Source organism: Juglans regia, chromosome 7 (assembly GCF_001411555.2).
Source record: "Juglans regia cultivar Chandler chromosome 7, Walnut 2.0, whole genome shotgun sequence".
Taxonomy (NCBI): Eukaryota; Viridiplantae; Streptophyta; class Magnoliopsida; order Fagales; family Juglandaceae; genus Juglans; species Juglans regia.
Genome location: NC_049907.1, coordinates 4,932,869 through 4,952,083, shown reverse-complemented (window position 1 = coordinate 4,952,083; position 19,215 = coordinate 4,932,869). Strand labels below are relative to the sequence as shown.

General features: G+C 38.6%; 1 protein-coding gene and 1 pseudogene across 1 annotated transcript; both read right to left on the bottom strand.

Annotated features, from left to right (window-relative positions):
- Positions 1-6,129: 6,129 nt before the first annotated feature.
- LOC108991262 lies at positions 6,130-14,000 on the bottom strand (annotated as a pseudogene).
- A 463-nt stretch (positions 14,001-14,463) lies between these two features.
- Positions 14,464-16,359, bottom strand: LOC108991260 (phenylcoumaran benzylic ether reductase Betv6-like). Its single transcript, XM_018965435.2, has 5 exons — positions 16,029-16,359; positions 15,815-15,949; positions 15,462-15,699; positions 15,139-15,342; positions 14,464-14,850 (listed from the first exon to the last, which is right to left on the bottom strand). The coding sequence occupies exons 1-5, from the start codon at positions 16,209-16,211 to the stop codon at positions 14,684-14,686; spliced, it is 927 nt and encodes a 308-aa protein (XP_018820980.1). The 5' UTR covers positions 16,212-16,359; the 3' UTR covers positions 14,464-14,683.
- Between the last annotated feature and the right edge of the window lie 2,856 nt (positions 16,360-19,215).

The following is a 19,215-nucleotide window of genomic DNA, read 5'->3' as shown; positions in this document are numbered from 1 at the left end:
TTTCCCTTGTTTCCCCTTTTCATTTTCCTTCTCCCTTCCTCTGTGATCCCTTTTCTTTTTTTCCCTTCAGTACTTAGTTCACTCTTCTCCACCTTGCTCCCCACTTCCCTAGCTCTCCTCTTCCAAAGACCCATTCTCTTCTCCACCTCTTTCACTATCACTGTATCCGATATGTTCTTCTCCTCCACTAAGCACTCCTCAACATTGTCCACCACAACCACAACATCAATGCCCTTGATAGGATTATCTTCCTTTTCATTTTTCTCAACTTTCACTCCAAAATTGACTGGCTCATCAGATCTCTTAGAATCATCATCCCCTTTCCTTTCCTTTCCATTTTCCCCACTAGACACCTCCCTCACATTTCCTTCTTCAGCATCAATGATCTCCTCTCCCCACTCCCTCACCATAATGGGATCTTTCCACCTTACATTCCTCCCCCTTTCCCCATTCTATTTTGAATATACCTCCCTCATCTTCCCTCTCCCCACTACTCTGAGCCACACACCAAATTGTTCCCCACCATCAATCTCTTTTTTCTCACATTTACCCTTCCCATGTACTATACATCCACAAGTAAAGCAGAAGTAGGGGAGCTTTTCATACCTTAGTGGGATCTAGAATTTCATCCCCATCATCGATATTGTTCTTCCCCTAGCAAGAGGCTTCGATAGATCTAACAATACCAGAACTTTTAAGAAATTCCCCCACCCACTCCATCTATCTGTGTATCGACCTTGATCACTTCACCTGTTGTGGCTCCAATCATTTTCCCCCGTTCTTTGTTCATGCACGATAATGGTAACTCATATAACTGAACCCACACCCTTTCCTTCATAAAATCCAGCTTCTGTGGAGGTAAATATCCTTTGTATGGCAATAAAACAAGCATGTTATTATCAAATAGCCACAACCTTCCTTCTTGAACCTTCATTTTGTCAGCATGATTCGCAAATTGGATTGCGAAAATGCTCATTCCCACCTCCTTAAACCTTGCTCTCTGGCTTATTCTCCATATCTTTGCCATAGTATCCTCTATTACCACTGAGTTCAACTTCCACTCCACCCAAACCTTCCCCACCAAACTACATTCTTCTTTAAATTTTAGTTCCTTTGAGAGCTCCTCCCCTACTTCAATGTTTAAAGTTTCTTCCACCGTAAGCTTCAGATTCTTCCACCTCTCCTCTATCTCATTCATCGTTCCCTGCCACCAACACCGCTGAATCTTCTACTAACCACCTCAAACCACCTTCACTACTCTACTCTGCTGCCGTTATTCTTTTGCAGTCCTTCCTGATGTCCCTCCCCACTCCCCTAACCACCTCTCGATTCAGTTAGAATCTGTGTGGAGCCCACCCTTCATCTCAGTTTTTCCCGAGAGAGAAAAAAAGAGAGAAGACTTGTCACTATATTATAGTTAAAGAGACAAAATGAATAGTATAAATTATAAAATACAGTAGTATTACTCTTTATTTTATTGGGGGTGAATCTTCTAACAAGTCTAACAAGAATTGGGTAGTTTGGGCTGAACATGCATGCAATTTGGTTGGTGTTGAATTAGCTGGATAGCATATTGCCAAGACTCTTTGCTAGATATCAGGTTGCGTGATATATAGTTTGGGTGGCTTCAATGAATACTACTTAGTACTCTATTGGGCCTAGTTGCATTCTTGAGTTTATGGTTAGCCTGCAGTTTGGAGTACTTGGGTATGGTAGAACAAAATTCTTTATTACTGTGTGCTCTGGCATGGTGCCTTTGCTACTTCTATTTGAATTCTTTTTATGTTATTTATTCTTGAGAAATAATATTTATAATTGTGGAATGTACAAGTGTCACACAATTCTTCTGAAAAAAACAAGTAAATACAAGACCCAGATGAAAAAAAGTAATTTTTTTAATAGTAAATTCTCATTTTTTTAAAAATTGTAACATCCGAGCCCAGCACTAAGCTCGCATTGTAAAGTTTTTTTTTTGGTTTATACGTATGAAAAGTCCACTTGAGATAAACGAGTAATTTTGGAATAAAATACAGGCCAAATTTTATTTTGGAGTTTTTATTGGACTTGCTTATTAAGTTAAAATTATTAAATATTTTTGGATTAGGTGGAATCTTTTTATGGGCCTAGAAATTTGTGGGACAAGTTGGATTATTGTAAAAATTAAGTCAAGACCCATTAGTATCGATAAAATAGTCGACCCATGAGAAAATTACGGACAAGCCAAAGAGATTTTCGAACTGCTCTAATTGGCCAACCAGTCCTTTTGTTAATTCCATACACTACCAAGTTGTGAGCTTAATTATTCTCAAGTGGTCCTAAAAACCCAAGCCCCTAAGAATCAAAGATTAGAACCCACACCATGCACATCTCCACCCACTAGGGTTCATGACAAGACGTGTACACACATACACACACAACCTACATGTTCATAGTTTTTCAAGCTAGGGTTGCCATAGCCTTGAGTTTCCGTAAAACCCCTCCTCCACGTAGCTGCTGTCTCCTTCACTCAGTCTTCATTGCAAGGAACAACAGCCTCACAAGGGACAAGCAGCTGCCTCGCAAGACAACCTCTCTACAGCTCTTCATAGTTACCACCACTCAATCTGCAAGTTTGTTTTTGTTTTTCTTCTTTTCTCACATCCCAGCATCAACCACGAGACCACCATGGAACAGCTGCACAACCCCCCCAGCCACTGCCACTAACCAGCCCAGCCCAAGATGCAACCTTGTGTCACGTCTTGTGGTGTCGCTGCACCAGATCACCCACTGCACAGTAGTGCCACGAGAAGACTGAAAGCCACGCTGCTGTAGGAACTGCCCTAAGCCACACTGTTGTAGGAACCACCCTAAGCCATCAGGTTTGCACAGCATGGCAAGTACTGTTTTTCACAACAAAAAATAGTGCAACCCGCGTCCATGCCAATTGCCCCAGTTCCTCCACATATTAACCACACGGACCCCTGTTTGTGCTTCTTAGAATAAAGCCAACCACTGCCAGCGACAGAAGCTGCCACCCACTACCCCGACTGCTCATTGTTACACCGTAAGCCTTTGTCTCTTTCTCTCGCGTTCTCACACTCTCTCCATCTCTCTTTCTCTCACATTACCTCTCTCTCTCTCAGCGCTCAACCACCCAACTCAATGGCATCTTCGTCTCACCATCCAGATCCGCTGCATCTCCCTCCTCTCTCGATAAGCTTCTGTTGCGCAACCCCTGCTACACGCAAGAAGCCTACTTTGGTTTGAAAAATAGTAAGTGATTGTTCTTTCCCTCAGAAAGCTTGTTAAGCATAAAGTGGAGTAACATGTTTGAGATGATATTACATTTATGCCCTTTGAGCTATAAGCCTAAGCTAATGTGTTATTAACTTATATTTTGTTGGACTTGATTGTACGATGCGCTATTTTAAGTTGGGTTCTAACTTTATGTTAGTCCAAAAAAAAAAAAAAGTTTCTTTTAACAAGAATAAGTTAAAGATTAACGTATTAGTTGACATTATTAATTAGATATAGATTAAAGTGGGAAGTGATGTTATTATAAGGTTATGAGAATTTTAGATTAAAAAAAAAGGTTATTTTAGTATTTTAGACTTAAATATCATAATAGTGTTTAATTAGATATTTAAGTAAGTTATGTATCTATTTGATAGGTGAAGATTGATATTCGTTCAGCACTGTTGTGAAAAAAATTCTAAAATGCTAAAATATCTAGGTAAGCGGGATTCTTATACTAGACTTTGCATAAAACAATTGGACTGAGGTTGATTTTATGAAAAACATGTAGCTTTCGTTATGAAAAGAAAAACTTGAAAAAAACCTTGGTCATTTTATCTACATTTGCATGAAATTCTGTTTAAGAAGATAGAGTATTTTCTGTCATGACCAGTGTAAACATGAGCATTTTTTGCATTATGTTTCTGAACTGTGCAAAAAAGTACGAATATGAAAATTTGTGCATAATTATATGACTATGATCTGATTATGTTGTGTTCTGTACTTTGATATGATATGATGTGACCTCTGAAAACCTCTAGAATGACATTTTGTTTCTGTTCCATCTTGACCTTACCACGAGTGTAAAATTGTGGCCCCTGTTCGGGTTGGTACCAATTTTTCTGTTTCCGGTTCACTCACTTTAGAAGCAATGTGGTTTTCTGCGTAGTCTTTCTTATGTGGACATTTGAGACTCTGAGAATGAATAAGGGGAAGATTTCACATTTTGTTTTTTCTCGGTTGGCTGCTGGGGTTTGCACAACCCTACCATGAGGGTTAAATATTAAATTATGGGGTTAAATATGAAATTATGTTATGATGTGATGCTCAGCTATACTATGACAAATGATGCTTTTGAATAAGAATATTTTTGAATTTTCGTTTTGATATTTTGATAACATGTTCTAATTCTGTATTCTGAATTTTGTAAATGCTTATATTTACATACTAATATATATTATCTGCTTATTGAGTTGTTAATAACTCACGCCTTATCTCCACAATATTTTTTAGATAATTTTGATGGTTCAATTGAAAATCATTAGTAGAAAGCATTAGCAAGATTTGACAATCATAGATGAATTAGTGTTAAATGGCACAAATAATTATTGGAGAGTCTTATTTAATAGATTTATTATCTTATGTTATTTTGGATATCATGAGACATGGATATGTATGAGGCTTTAAGGAGATTTTAAGTTGTTATGTTGAGGTATTTCTTTGGTGTCATTGTAGAGGAAGATATATATTTATGTTGAACATATAAATTTATATTTTATGATGTCTTTGGAATATATATAATTGTGTTATAGGAGATAATTTTAGATTACTGGAGCTAACTCTCCGGACATTCGGGACCGGAGTGTTACAAAAATGATTGTGCAACGCTTGTACACTTCACGACTGTATGTAGCATTACCCTTTATTCTTACATCTCGTTCGGATAGTTAGATGAGATTAGATGAGATGAGATGAGATAAGATGGAAGAATCTGTAAATAGTAATGGGATAGTTTGTGAATAATAGTGAAATAGTTTGAGTTAAAAGTTTTATTAGTTTTTGAGAAATGAGAGAGAAAAAGTTGAATAGAGATCTTATAAAGTTAAAATATTGTAAAAGTATAATTTTTTAATATAATTTTTATTTTGAGATTTAAAAAAGTTAAATTGTTTATATGTTTTATATAGAAGTTTGAGAAATTTGTAATGATTAGTAATAATTAAATGAAAAATATGAGAAAGAAATTTTGAATAGTATTTAAATGTTCAAATGAGATGAGAAAATATAAGATGAAGCCAACTGGCTAAGGCCTTATAATTTTACTTTCACAATCATACGTGCTCATATGTGAACTCCTAAAAGTTGTAAAGATTTTAAAATTTGAAATTTGAAATTCAAATTAAAAAGGAAAACATTGATAAAATAAAGCTATCCTTTGTATGTATAACATTGTGCCTAGAAATGTGGTAAGTGCAATACTACTCTTTTTCTTTTATTTGTTGGGAATTAAATTGTATAGTCGTCATTGTTATGCTGCATTGGCCTCACTTCTCAACTAGAGCTTGCTATTAAAATGAAAAATATAATTCCATATCGGTGCTGCAACTTTCAATGCATGCACTACGCACACACTCATAAACATAAAAAATGCTTGTCCTCTGTTTAAAGTCAAAACTATATGATTGCAGACTGCAGTGCGCGCTATCCTGTGTGGACTGAAATTACAGACCAAGCTTCGTTTTAATGCAATAAAAGTAGGGTCCCAACTCTATTGTGGTGGTTAACTAGATGTTTTGAAAAGCTGGAGGCCATTGGTCTATGTTTGAATTTCTCCATCAGATTTCAGTTAGCTGCCAAACCTTATTTGTACACGCGAAACACATTTGCAGAGAGTAAATTGTACCATATTGACATGGGTATAATGTACCAAACATCCAGTTAATGAATGATTTATATATAAAAAAAGAGTGTTATTACTCCTCCGATAGTTTGGATAATATGGTATTCTTATCTTATCATACAGCTTCGTATTATTAAAATTGCTTGTAAAATTCGAATTATGCCAAATAAAAAATGACACAAATGACAAGTAGCAAATGCCACACCGACCAGGGAGACTTCGCTGAGGGTTGTATTTCAGACAAACTGATCAAGGTATTCGTCCACAGTAGTGTATTTCACCTTATCTGGATAAAGCTCGGAAGCCTCAACACCAAAAGATGCGTCAATCTCAAAGTTTGTAGCATCTCCTTTCACAAACGCTGCGTCACTGAGGGATAGAATTAAGTTCAAGGGGATGGGAGATTCTGCAGGAAAACCAAAACCAAGTATCAATCAAAACAACACGGACACTTCACTGAAATTATCTTTGCATTCTTCAGCAGAGGAATGGGAACTGCTCTACTCATGGGAAAAATTTTAAAAACGATCCAGAAGCACACAGTATACAAGTACAACAACCAGTCAAATTTGCTATAACTCACCCTTGATTTTCTCAAGAAGCTGATCCTCCAGAACATGAATCTTCTCCCACAGGGAGACAATCTCATTGAAGGACAAAATATTGGCAGGGTGTCTCATGTACAGGATCTTGTTCAAGGTTCTCGGATCATCCACTGCTTTTATAGTGTAGGTTACAATATCTTCTTCCTCGACAAAAATTGCTGTAACATGGTTCAAAATATCAATCACTTGATCTTCAGCAACTGAAGTAGCTGATCTAGCTAGCCTACTTACATACATTTACCAATAAAGAAAGTAATTTTGGTGGTAAAGATTATTGAATTTTATGCTGATACCTTTGGGATTTCCATCTCCAGTTATTACTACCTTGTCTCTAGGAGGAACTGTTGCACCTTTCTGTCCAAAGTTAGGCAAAAAATACCCAGCAAAGCCATTGGATACCATGTATGTATATGGAACTCCTTCAGCCTCAATTGAACTCCGGATGTTAGCCTTGGATTTTTTTTTTTCAAAAAAGAGAACGGTACCCCAAATTTTATTGATTGCCCTCACTTGTGGTGGAGAAAAACCGTAGTTACAAACACGACACTTGGGAGGTACATATAATCTATGAAATTCAGAACCCAAGCATCAAAACCATTATATTCATATAGTCCAAGTACACGCCAAAAGAAAGACATTTAATCTAAGTCAGAACACACCAAAGATGTGGTAACCTGCAAGAAAAAACACGCTCACAAGAAAAAGACAAGCAAATCAAGCGAAACTTTCCAGGCATAATACCTTACGAGACCCTCAGGTTGGGCATACCTAATTTATCCATGCGGAGAAGACCCCTCAACGGACTAGGCAAAGTGTAACGCCCCGTCCCCGAGGGTCCGAAGAGTTAACTCATATAATCTGATAATTAACTCTAACAAGGCTAGAGTACTTCCAAACTCAAGGATATATATATATATTCTCAAACCTCAAATTAAACGTAAATACTTCCATTAAATAAACCATATAGACTCATCTATCAAATTTTCAATCCAACAACTCAAATAAAATCAACTCTTCTTCATGTCTCAAATAACAAACCAGAAATAATGAAACATTAACATAAGTCTCCATAAACCGTCTAAATCCACTGAAGCAACTTAAGAAACATAAATAACTTCCAACATTAACATTAATACCACGAAATACCCAACACCCATTCACTGTTAATCTTCTCCATAAACTCTAATATTGATCATCAGCTGAACCATCAATGTCATCTGAAATATTATGGAGATAAGGGGGGTGAGTTATCAACAACTCAGTAAGCAGAGAACATATACCAGTGTATAAACATGAGCATTTATAGAAATCAAAATGCAGAACAAAACATTTTCATTTTCAGAGTGCGGAAGCAGAACCTGTTATCAAAATATCATAGCGAAGATTTAGAAATAATTTCATTCAAAATATTCTTTGGCATAACATAAAAGATCATCATCATCATCAGAACATCATATCAGAACAGAGGCCATGTATAATCCCCGTGGTAGGGTTGTGCATCTGCGGATAGCCAAGCAGAACATAAAACACTCTGTCACCAAGGTGTGCACTCAAAACAGAGACCACTACTATAACCCGTGGCAGGGCCGTATCCACTATTATTACCCGTGGTTGGGCCGTATCCACTATTATAACCCGTGGTTGGGCCGTATCCACTATTATTACCCGTGGTTGGGCCGTATGCCACTATTATCACCCGTGGCAGGGCCGTAACTGAACAGAACAGAAACAGAATCAAATTCAGAATCAGAGAGTCATGCCAAAGGTTTTCAGAAATCACGTCTTTTCCAAACAGTGTACTGAACAAAATTTTTTTGGAACAGAACAAAATCATATCACCACATAATTTATGCACAAATTTCATATTCGCTCTCATTTTCAAAGTTCAGAAATAAAATATCAAAAATAAGCTCATGTCTACACCAGTCATGACAGAAAATACTTTATTCTTAAACAGAATCTCATGAGTAATGTAGAATAAATAACTGAGGTAGTTCAAATTTCTTTTCATAACAAAACATGCATATTTTTCAAAAAATACCTCAGTTCATTTTTTTTAATGCAAATTCTAGCATAGGAACCCCGCTTACCTGAACTTCTTAGCTTTTTCGAAAATTCCTCAAAACGTCGGACAATAATTAATCGTCACCTATAAAATAATCAAGTAATTCCCGTAAATTCTCAATCAATCACGTATTTCGTATTTGAACCTAAGAACCTATTTAAATCCTCAAAACCTAGAATTCTAAAAAAATTCCTATGATACCACCATTATCTAAAAACACCAATGTTGTTTTCTCTTAAAATAAACATTTACTTAATAACATAAAAAAAATACTTAAGTGATTTTCTTTAATCATAAATAAAATGTTCAAAATACACTTTCAATAAAATAATCGTTGCACATAGTAAAATTTTAAAAATACTATATAAACTCAGTACAATATCTAATACATCCGACACAGGGTAAAAATGTAATTATAAGACAAAATATTTCCTAAACTACGGAAAGTCTACGGAACAACAACACAACACACAAGCAACGTGACAACGCCGCGCAGTTGAAGGGTAACGGAGGACCTACCGAGGGAAGTGGAACTGCGACGGAGCTGGGCGGGTGCGCTAGTGGTGGTGGGTACTGCGGCGGTGCACTGGAAGAGAGAGAGAGAGAGCTGAAACCGAGAGAGAGAGAGATGGTGAGAGAAAGAGGGAGAGACCGAGAGAATGGAGACATCAACAAGAAATGGCGTGAGCTTACCGGGGAAACAGAGGCTGCGTGTGGCGGACAGGGGTGATGAGACGTCCTCCTCGGCAGTTTCTGTGTGGGCACAGCGCGGAGGGGCTTTCGGTGGAGGATGCTTTCAGCAGCTCAAGGTGGCTGGAAATGCTCTGTTTTTGGATAACAAAACAGAGCAGTCCGATGCTTGCTGAAGAGGCTGCGGGAACGCTAGGCGACAGCTTCGCGTGATTGGGCAGTGGGCACGGTGGTTTCGTGTGGGTTCACGGCGGCTTAAGGAGGTATGGACTAGGTTCGTCGGGAAGGCGGCTGCGGTGGCTTCCCGCGGTATGCAACTCGGTGCACGGTAGGCTGAAGGCAGAGGCTTTTCTGTTAACTGGCGTGGTGCTTTCCGAAAGGGTGAGGATAGGCTGCGGTGATGCTGGGGTGGCGTCGCGGTACGCGGATAAGCTTTGGGGTGCTGCACGACTCGGGGTGCGAGGAACCGAGGGGATGGAGGCTGAGGAGGAAAAACTGGGCTATGGTTCCGCGTGGGAAAGCTGCGGCGCGAGCCTTCTTCGTATGAATAAAAATAGACGATTGAACATGAAAAGAAAACCCTAGATGAAAACCAAACGGACGCGGGACGTGCATGAGGGACGTGTGTGTGCAAGCATGCCGTGAACGAAAGCGTGCGTGTATGCATGCTGTGCGACGGACAAAAAAACCGTGCGAAAAAAAATTAAAATAGACGGAAAGAGAAAGAATTAAAAAAAATGAAACATGCGGGAAAAATAAAATAAACGGCCAAGAACTCCAAATTAAAAGAAAACAAAATCACTACTCAAAATCGTAAATTAAGAACTTAAATAAACAATCAAGTTATATAAAAAAATAAATAAATAAGTAAAAATCTAAAGTCCAACTATACCAATATTGGGTCCGGGTGTTACATAGTATGATTTTCAGACCAGTCGGAGTTCAAGCCCTTAGCCCACATTTAGCTAGAAAATTAGACACAACATTTCATTCACGAAAATATGATTCATGGTATATTCCAGGCTGTTAAGATATTCATGTAAGTCATTCCAGAAATCTTCTAAATACCAGATAGGACAATTATCCTTAGTAATCCAATTAACCACCAGCTGAGACTCAGTCTCTATTTGAACATGATAAAACCCGAGAGCGTGACACCTTTGAACTCCTTCCAATAAGCTACTGATTTCGGCAAAATTAGTAGTGCCCAGACCCAGGGAAACAGAGTAAGCCAGAAGTAACCTACCATTATCATCTCGAATAACACCCCCAGCACTAGAAGTGCCTGGTTCCTAAAACTACTACCATCAATATTGAGCTTAACCCAGCCCTGTTGAGGCCAATGCTATCTCACCGCCCGAACCCTCTTAGGCTTAGGAAACAAAACTGGGATATCCAGTCTATTCAAAATATCAATATCGTGGGTAGAAACAGAAAACACTTTCATTATCTGGTCCATGATGCGACGAAACCATAATTTAATAGCGTGCCAAACCAACTCCACCGTATGAACCTTATCCTCATACCTGGCTTTACAACACCTCTCCCAAAGTTTCTAGGTTATAATATAAGGGAGAATGCCAAAAATAATTCTAACCTGTGAAGACCTACCCGTGCGGCGAAACCAAAAATTGGTTTGTTCCTTCCAAGTGTGGGAAGAGGCCATATGAACCCCTAATTGAGTGGCCACTAGACGCCAAATGTGTCAACCAAAATCTCCCGTGCAGAGCACATGGTTCAAGTCCTCAATATGACCATTTTGACAACAATTACATTTGGAAGCCCTAAGGACACCCATTCTCTCAATATTTTTATCAACACTGAGGCAATTATTGGCAGCCTTCCACATCAGGATGGTAATTTTTTTAGGGAGATTAGTATGTCATATCCACTGAGCCCAAGGTAAAGGGGGCGCCCAGACCCTAATACAGTCCCAGGCACTCTTAGTAGTGAAATTGCCCTCCTTGTCTTTCAACTAAACAAGCACATCTTGACCCTCTTTCCGTCTAGCCAAAAAATCATACAGATCCTTGGCTTTCTGATGTCTTACTATTCTATTCATAAGAGAGATATCTCACTCATTCTCAATGCGACACTCATTTATCTTAATCAAAGGGAGAGTAGACACAGAAAATTGATCATTGAGAGGACCTCCCTCATCCCTATTGTTATAACAGAAGGAGATATTGCCCTCTTTCACAACCCATTTGGAACTATTTAACACCTCCGGGATACTGTGGACAATCGATTTCTAAAAGCGAGTCCCTTTTGTAGGCTTCAGGAGGGATAAATGATTTTCTTTAACATATTTACCTTTGAAGAAATCCGTCCAAAAAGAGTTGCCCTTAATAAGATTTCAGGCAAGTTTCATGTGTAAAGCTCTCTGTACATCTCCAAAGTCCCTAATACCCAATCCGCCTTCAACCGTGGGAGTACATATATGCTTCCAGGAGATCCATTTCCTACGACTCTTGCCTCTAGATTCACCCCAAAAGAAGGAGTTCAAAAGATTATTCAAGCTTAGAATCACCACTTTGGGGACATCTAAAACAGCAAGAAGATGGGTGGCCATACTAGATAAAACAATGACGCAAAAGAATAGTTCTACCACTAGCAGAGAGTATTTTCATCTTCCAGCCCGTGATCTTCGTATTCACTTTGCCCAGCAATTCACCAAAGTCACAAGCCTTCAGCCTGTCATCCACTATTGGCACCCCCAAGTACTTAAAAGAAAACGAACCCTTAGTAAACCCAATAAAGCAAAGGAGAGAATGTTTCCTGGAGATCGAAAATCTCTTAGAGAAGAAAATAACACTCTTCTCTTTACTAAGCACTTGACCAGTCCAAGTCTCATATTTGTTCAAAACCTCCATCAAACCTCTGATAGTTCTCTTCCCACCATTAGCAAAGATAACTATATCATCGGCATACATAAGGTGAGAGATAAGGGGGGTCCCCCTAGCTTAAGCAAATTGACCCATTTTACTTGCCTCAAAGGATTTCGTAATGAAACGAGAGAGCACCTCTTACATGATGATGATTAGGTAAAGAGATAAGGGATCACCTTACCTTAGACCCCGCTCTCTTTTAAAGAAGCCCATAGGAGTCCCATTCATCATTACCGAATACCATGGCGAGGATATACAAGAATTAAGCAGGTCACAAACATTAGAGGAGAACCCAAAGTTGATCAAGACATGTTAGCCTTGGACTTGTAAAGGCTTGCAACTGGCTCAACTGCAAGGACACGATCCACATCCGTTCCAAACTCTGATGGGAGGAATCTCTAAAACCCGCCCATATTTCATTCTCTAAGTTCTTATCATCATTCATTTGATTTCAAGAATTACAATAAAAAAACCAAAGGAGAATATTGAGAATTTGTTTCAGAAGATGGTTTGCCTTGATATTCCCAGCTTCTTTGATGGCAGCAATTATCTTTACTTAATCAGCTAGCTGTTGTTTCCCAACTACAGAGATCACTATATCGAATTGCATGCTTGGTTGTCTTCACCAAGCTCGCATGATGATAGATGTCTCCCTATGAAAAATCACCATAACTTTTAACATCAAAATACTGCAAAAAGGAGAAGGGAGATTGTATTGTTCTTTTTCTCTCTACCCAGAGTTCCTTTTCTCTCTACCCAACCATCGACATCCTTCCATTTCCTCCACCTAGAGGGGGGGTTGGAGCTTCGGCTCCTCCCTCCCTCCTTTTGTCCGGCTAATGCCGGAGCTGTCCATAGAGTTTTTTTTTTCTCTTTTTTCGTCGTTTTCAGCCTGTAGCACCAAGATGCACCAATCTACTGCCTACTAGCCACCTACAACCACCACATGCCTCACCAGCAGACTCTCCAGCCACCGATATGTAAGACGGTTGAAGAAAACTGCTCAAAAGAGCGGCGAGTGAGTCTCAAGCACGGCTCATATCGCGCGTGAGTTTCATGCGTCACCGCGCCAGAGAAAGCCTGCCACCATCACGCGAGGCACCATTGGGATCAATGGCTTCAGATCTCTCAGATCCGACCACCGCCTTATTTCCTAGAGTGGTGTGAGAACCACACGCGCAACCACAGACAGTAAAGGTCTTATGCCGGCATATCGACACATCCTCTGGTTGCTACGTTCCTATGTTCTCGCTTTCCTTAACCAAGGATCATGATAGAGTGGATGTGAAAGTCTCTTCCAGCCAGTCAAGACCAACAACCATTCTGCACACAACCATTCACTGCAACTTCTAGCTGCAGTATTATAGTCTGTTTATCAGACTATATTAAAACCGCTTCAAACGGCTTCTCCTTTAGAACTGTAGGGGACTCCCACACCTTTAGAACTTGTATCCTGAAATCTGCTAGTTTATCTATGAATATTTTACTTAAAATACTGCAAAAAGATTCTCTGAAGGTTTTGCCTGAATTTGAGTTGGTTCAAGTAGAGAGAAATAAACAAAAGTGGGTCCACTTGAGGACTTCAAGTTCTTGAGAAGAACTTGAGGTGACGTACGTTGATCCCAAAATACTAAACCAAATAAATAAAAACACAACGGAAGAAGTTGAAAACATATGTAGAGAAGTGTCACTCCCGAGCTCTTGAAGATCTCAAGGACTTTGGACTTTTCAGAACTAGAAGCTGTGCTCTCTCTGACCAATGCAAAAGTTGAGTGTCCACCTTTCACGCTTGCCTCCACTATGTATTTTCCGAAGCATCCGGTCGCTCCAACTATCAAAATCTTGCTTTTTTCCACCATTCCGCGACGATTGCACATAAATGGGTGAGCAGTGGGTTTATGCAAAGCAGAGAGTTGTGACTATCTTTGGGATTGTTGAAGTTTCAAATGAAGAAAACCAGAGTTCTTTAAATACATAAAAAAACATGGACTCCTTCAACTCATTGGTTGTTATCCAAGACAACGACCCACCCCACCCAATTTATTTATTCAATATTTCTTTTTGGGGGCGAGGGGATGGTTTGGTTGGCCATGACAGATGGAGTAGGTATTTGATAGCTAAAGAGGTCATGGGGAGGATGCTTTGATTGTTTGTTGGATCTCATTCACTCCTTTCACTTTTCAAGTTTACATGGCATAGAAAAAGAAATCATTCATAACACAAGGTTAATCAGTAAGTCCCTCAATGAACAAACCATCGGTTTAAAAACTGGGTTTAGAGGAAAGTCTCCATGTCCCTCCATCAGAGAAAGCAAAAGATTCATTTGAAGCACCAAGAGATTAACAACATAAATACTATCTTAAGATTGATACAACAGTACAAAGGTTCCAGCACAAGGGTTTATATGACAAATATATAAACAAGGCCACAAATGAAAAGTAGCAAGCGCCATGCACAGTACAGAGACCACGGAGACTTCACAAGTTCTTATATTTATTGTACGCTGTAAACAGAACATATTGCCACAAACAAATGTCCAAGTTTAGACAAGCCGATCGAGGTATTCCTCCACAGTTGTGTATTTCACCTCTGGATAAATCTCAGAAGCCTCCACTCCAAAAGAAGCATCAATCTCATAATTTGTACAATCTCCCTTCACTAACACAGATTGTCCGATGGATAGAATGATGTTTGTGGGGGCTGGAGATTCTGCAGAAAACCAAAAATTAAACTATCTTAGCATTCTCCAGAAATACAAGGAACTGCTCAATTCAAGAGGAAACTCCGAGTGGATTAAAGGCTTAGTTTCATCAACTAATAGGTAACTAGCACTTTGAATTAAAGGCGCTATAGTGTTATATTACTTTGAATCTTGCGATCATACAGTTACTGGTTGGAAAAATAGTTGCTAGCGATAAACAAGATAATCCACTTTCCTTACTAATCAAAACGAAGCAACAAGAAAGTATCCCTATTGAAACTTTGGTATTAACTCACCCCGGATTTTCTCAAGAAGTTGGTCTTCTAGAATATAAATCTTCTCCAGGGTCTTGCTGATCTTCTTCTCCCACAGGGCGACAATCTCATTGAAGGACAAAATGTTAGCAGGGGGTCTCATATAGAGGATCTTGTTCAAGGTTCTCGGATCATCCACTGCTTTTATGGTGTATATAGCAATATCTTCTTCCTTGACAAAAATTGCTGTAACAAAGAAAATATTTTTAATAAACCAAAATAGCTGATCTAAACTCACTTACATTTACATATAGATACGTCATCAAAGGTAAAAAAAAAAAAGTGGATTAATTTCATGCCAATACCTTTAATATTTCCATCGCCAAGTACTAAAACTTTGTCTCTTGGAGGAGCTGTAGCACCTACCTGTCCAAGTTTTGTCAAGAAAGACCCAGCAAAGCCATTGGACACGATGTAGGTATATGGAATTCCTGCGGCCTCGATTGATCGCCGGATGCTAGCCTTAAGAGCAAAGAGGTTTGCAGCTGGCTCCACTGCATGGAAACGATCCACATCCGTTCCAAACTCCGATGGGAGGAATCTCTGAAACCCACCCACAATTTTTCTTTCCTTTACTCGTTTAGTTCCAAATTGCATCCAAAAAGGGAAAATAACTTTTAACGAATATATTGAAAGGTTGATTAGCAAGATGGCTTGCCTTGATATTTCCAGCTTCTTTGATGGCAGCAATAATCTTCACCTGATCACCCAGTTGTTGAAACCCAACTGCAGAGATCACTGCATCAACTTGCTTGATTGCCTTCACCAAGCTTTCATGATTATAGATGTCTCCCTGTGAAAAGTTTTCATGAGTTTTCATGATCAATATACCAAACCAACGTAAGAAAATCCCACGCATGAAGGAAACATACATAAAGGAGTGTCACTCCAGAGCTCTTGAAGATCTCAATGAGTTCGGACTTATCAGGACTAGAAGCTGTGCTTTCTCTGACCAATGCAAAAGTTGAGTGTCCATCTTTCACGCTTGCCTCCACTAGGAATTTCCCGATGTATCCAGTGGCTCCGATGATCAAAATCTTGCTTTTTTGAGCCATTCCGAGGGAATTTCGAATGAAATTGATGGGGGCTGCAGTGTTTATGATCAAATCAGAGTGTTGCCACTATGTTGGGTTAGTGAATAGACCAAACCAGAGTTACTTAAATACATAAAAAACCGGGCTTCCTTCAGCTCATGGACAGTTTCAGCCTCCCCCAATCAATAAGACCTGATATGACACCTAATTTGGTTTGAATTTTCTTTAAAAAAACAACTACTGATTGTTTTGGTTTCCAAAGCCTAGTTGTGGAAAGTCATTACAAATGAACATGGACATCTTGGTGTCCAAGTTCAAGTTCCTTGACATTTCTATATGAAAAATGTTATTTTTATCATTTATTTTTATCGTTTTATTTTACTATTATAATTTTTTATTTTTTTTTTATTTTTTTTATTTAGTAATTAAAAAAATATTTTTTAATAATATTATAATTTTTTTATTTTTTTTAAAATATTTAAAAGTGTTAAAAAATATATATAAAAATACTAAAAGAAAAAAAATATATTTTTATTTAACGGTAACTACCGGCGAGAACTGGGAAGGTGGACGCATCAGCTCTCTTTCTATATTTCTGACGTTTCTAAGGCTTCGTTTGGAACTAAAAATCCTTTCAATTCATCTCAACTCATCATTATAATTTTTTCAAATCTCAATATAAAATATAATAAACAATTCAACTTTTTCAAATCTCAAAATAATAATAATAATAATAAATAATATTTTAATAATATTTTATTTATTTATTATCTCAACTCAACTCACTTCAAGATCCAAACGCAACGTAAGGTTTGACGTTTCTAAAGTCCAGTGGTTTGTCCAAAATGATAAGATTTTCAAATAGTCAGAACTTATCTGTTGACCTGTCAGAAATGACATTTCTTTTCATCTAACCTTTCTTTTTCAACAATTTGAGATTCTATTTGAGTAGCAATTGTTGTGTTTGCCTGGTTATCTAACAGTCATTTTACAATTGTTCTTTATTTTCTTTGGTCAGCCTAAATTAGAACTCCATCCGATGGGTCTAGTCTTGAGTGAATTGACGGGACCCGGACTATGATTACAAACATAATGGAAAATGGCATAGTTACAACAATTTTTTACAAAGGGAAACAACGTCCGAGAGACGCAAGGAAGGAATAAAACTTGTATTGAACTCCTAGAGCAGCTTTCAGACAGTATATGACCTGGACATAAAAACGTGGGAAGTCGGCAACTCAATTGCAAAAGAACTGGACATACAAAGACAATGCTCCCTGTATGGATTCTTAAGCGCGCGGCAAACTCCTAGGGACTGAAACTCTAGCTAGTGAAATAAATATAAAATTCCAATTGCACCAGGATTTTACAACAAGAGTTGCCTAGAACTCTGAACTGCTGCTCATGATTTGCCAGCCCATGACAGAAAAGTACGTGTTAAAAGAAAAAATATGAACGAAAAACAGATTGTTTTTACAATATGGTTATATTGCATTTATCCCATAAGTTATCCCATAAGTTAGTGATAGATAGAGAAATTGCAAGTTGATTGAATTGTGGATATGATCTCTATTTATAGACGACAAGGCACTCGTTGAAAAATGATGCAACCATTGACAAGGGGTACAATTGTTTGACTCGGTTATGTTTTTTTGACACTTTCTCAACCAATTCCCTCACGTGAATCATCACCATGGAAAAATTGTAAATCTAAAGAAAGGGGTATTGTAACATCCAACTCCCCACATGTCAAGAATAAAGTCATTTTTAAAAATTTTCGGGAACCAGAAAGCTACTATTGAATTTGACTTAAAATATTTTCTTTTATTATGAAGGAAGCGCCCGGTATAAAATCATTTTGTATTAAAATATTGAGATCATAAAAGAGAGAGTGCGCGGAAGTATTTATTAAAATTTCTTAAATTTCGTGTCATAAAAATCATAACTTAAAATCTCTATACATGATTTAGGCCACTGTCACGCCATCCTAGACTAAGTCTCACCCTGCAGCATTACCTTCAAAAATATTCTGACTTGGAATGGTTTAAAAACATAAAAATAAATTAAAATAAATCGATGACTCAGTAAGAAATCCATTATAATGTAAAAAATAATTAACATAATGTTTTCATAAAATATTTCATGCTTAGCTTAAAATCATGACTGATCATATTGATGCTTGACTGATTTATCTGAATTAACCGATTGATCTGATTTATCTGACTGGTTTGACTGACCAACTAACCCTGTGTGTGAGGTTGTGTACCGACCCCACGTTCCGCGGCCACAAGGGGAGCCACTGATAGTATTCTGGCATACTATGGTGGACCACGCTTGTAAAGCCCAAGTCCTTAGCCTCCAAACTAGATGAATCCCTAGAATGATACGATGTCGTTTAGGTAAGAATATTTATTTATTTATTTTGTTTAGTTTCTCCTCCCTTCTGTTTCTTTCCCTCTCCGACGGTTTTCCTCTCTCACTCAGTTTATTTGATCCCGAAATCCCCTCCTTCCCGTATCCCATCTTCCCACATTTTTTACAATTTCTTGCCCCTTTTCTTTTCTCACAGTCACCCTCTCTTCGAGCCTAACTGTCTCCCACATGCCCCCGTTTCCCTAATCCTTCCATCTCTCTCGATTTTGTAGTTATGATCGGTACACCTAAGGCTGCCGAGGCCTCTCTCAGACGAAGCCAAAACAGGACGACAAGTACAGCAACCACTGCCAACAGACTTATCCACGCTGTGAACACCATCGCCCAACCACCGTAGCCCTCCCCTCAACCACTGCCACCATTAAAGCAGCCCAAGCGTACGACCACCTCCACCAATCACCCAACGGAAAACTCACAAACCACCCAACCGCTAAGTCACAAACCTCAAGATCTTACTCATTTCTTATAGTCGCGCACCATGTGAGCCACAAGCCGCGGCCAGCCTTCTTCGTTCGACCACCACAAAGCCACCGCGATACTCACCTTGCACCACCAAGACCATGCAAAGCCCTCTAAGTCTCGCAAACCAGAG

Bases quoted from the DNA above. Each gene is read 5' to 3' on its own strand.
- LOC108991260 (XM_018965435.2), bottom strand. From the start codon at position 16,211: ATGGCTCAAAAAAGCAAGATTTTGATCATCGGAGCCACTGGATACATC. The intron at 15,343-15,461 runs GTATTGGCATGA...TCTTTGTTACAG, and splicing joins TGGCGATGGAAATATTAAAG to CAATTTTTGTCAAGGAAGAA. The intron at 14,851-15,138 runs GTGAGTTAATAC...GGTTTTCTGCAG, and splicing joins ACTTCTTGAGAAAATCCGGG to AATCTCCAGCCCCCACAAAC.